This window comes from Monopterus albus, unplaced genomic scaffold (genome assembly GCF_001952655.1).
Source record: "Monopterus albus unplaced genomic scaffold, M_albus_1.0 scaffold194.1, whole genome shotgun sequence".
In the NCBI taxonomy this organism is placed as follows: domain Eukaryota; kingdom Metazoa; phylum Chordata; class Actinopteri; order Synbranchiformes; family Synbranchidae; genus Monopterus; species Monopterus albus.
In genome coordinates, this window is record NW_018128074.1 from 1147695 (window position 1) to 1148091 (window position 397).

The 397-nt window shown below is 61.2% G+C and overlaps 1 protein-coding gene across 1 annotated transcript in view; it reads left to right on the plus strand.

The window, feature by feature from the left end:
• Positions 1–397, plus strand: part of LOC109970317 (XK-related protein 7-like) — a 5272-nt gene continuing 4875 nt past the window's right edge. Inside the window, 1 exon segment of the mRNA XM_020617800.1 lies at positions 1–397. This exon segment is cut by the window's right edge and continues 34 nt beyond it. Coding sequence (XP_020473456.1) covers positions 220–397 — 178 coding nt within the window. The 5' untranslated portion in view covers positions 1–219.

Genomic DNA, 397 nt, shown 5'->3' on the forward strand with positions numbered 1-397 from the left:
CAGAGGGATCCTCGGCGCAGACCTGCGCGTTATTTCTCCATATTACCACCCGCTGATTGATGAGGGGCGGTGACGCCCCATCTCCCTCACCTACCCGGACCTCCTCCCCGCCTCCTTCCCCCTCCCTCTATCCCACACGCAGGCCGAAAGGCTACGCTACCCCCCCTCCCCCCTCAATCATTTTCCCATCTTCTACTCACTCTCTTCCCTACAACAAACATGGCCGCGAAATCTGATGGAGCACCCGCTTCACTACGAAACGAAATCCCATCCGAGTGTCCCTCCAGGTCGGACCCGCGGCCTCCACAGCACCGTCCTTCCGAGCAGCGCTACTCCCTCTCGGACTGCTGCTGGACCCTCTGCGCCCTTTTGGTCTTCTTCTCGGACGGCGCCTCAG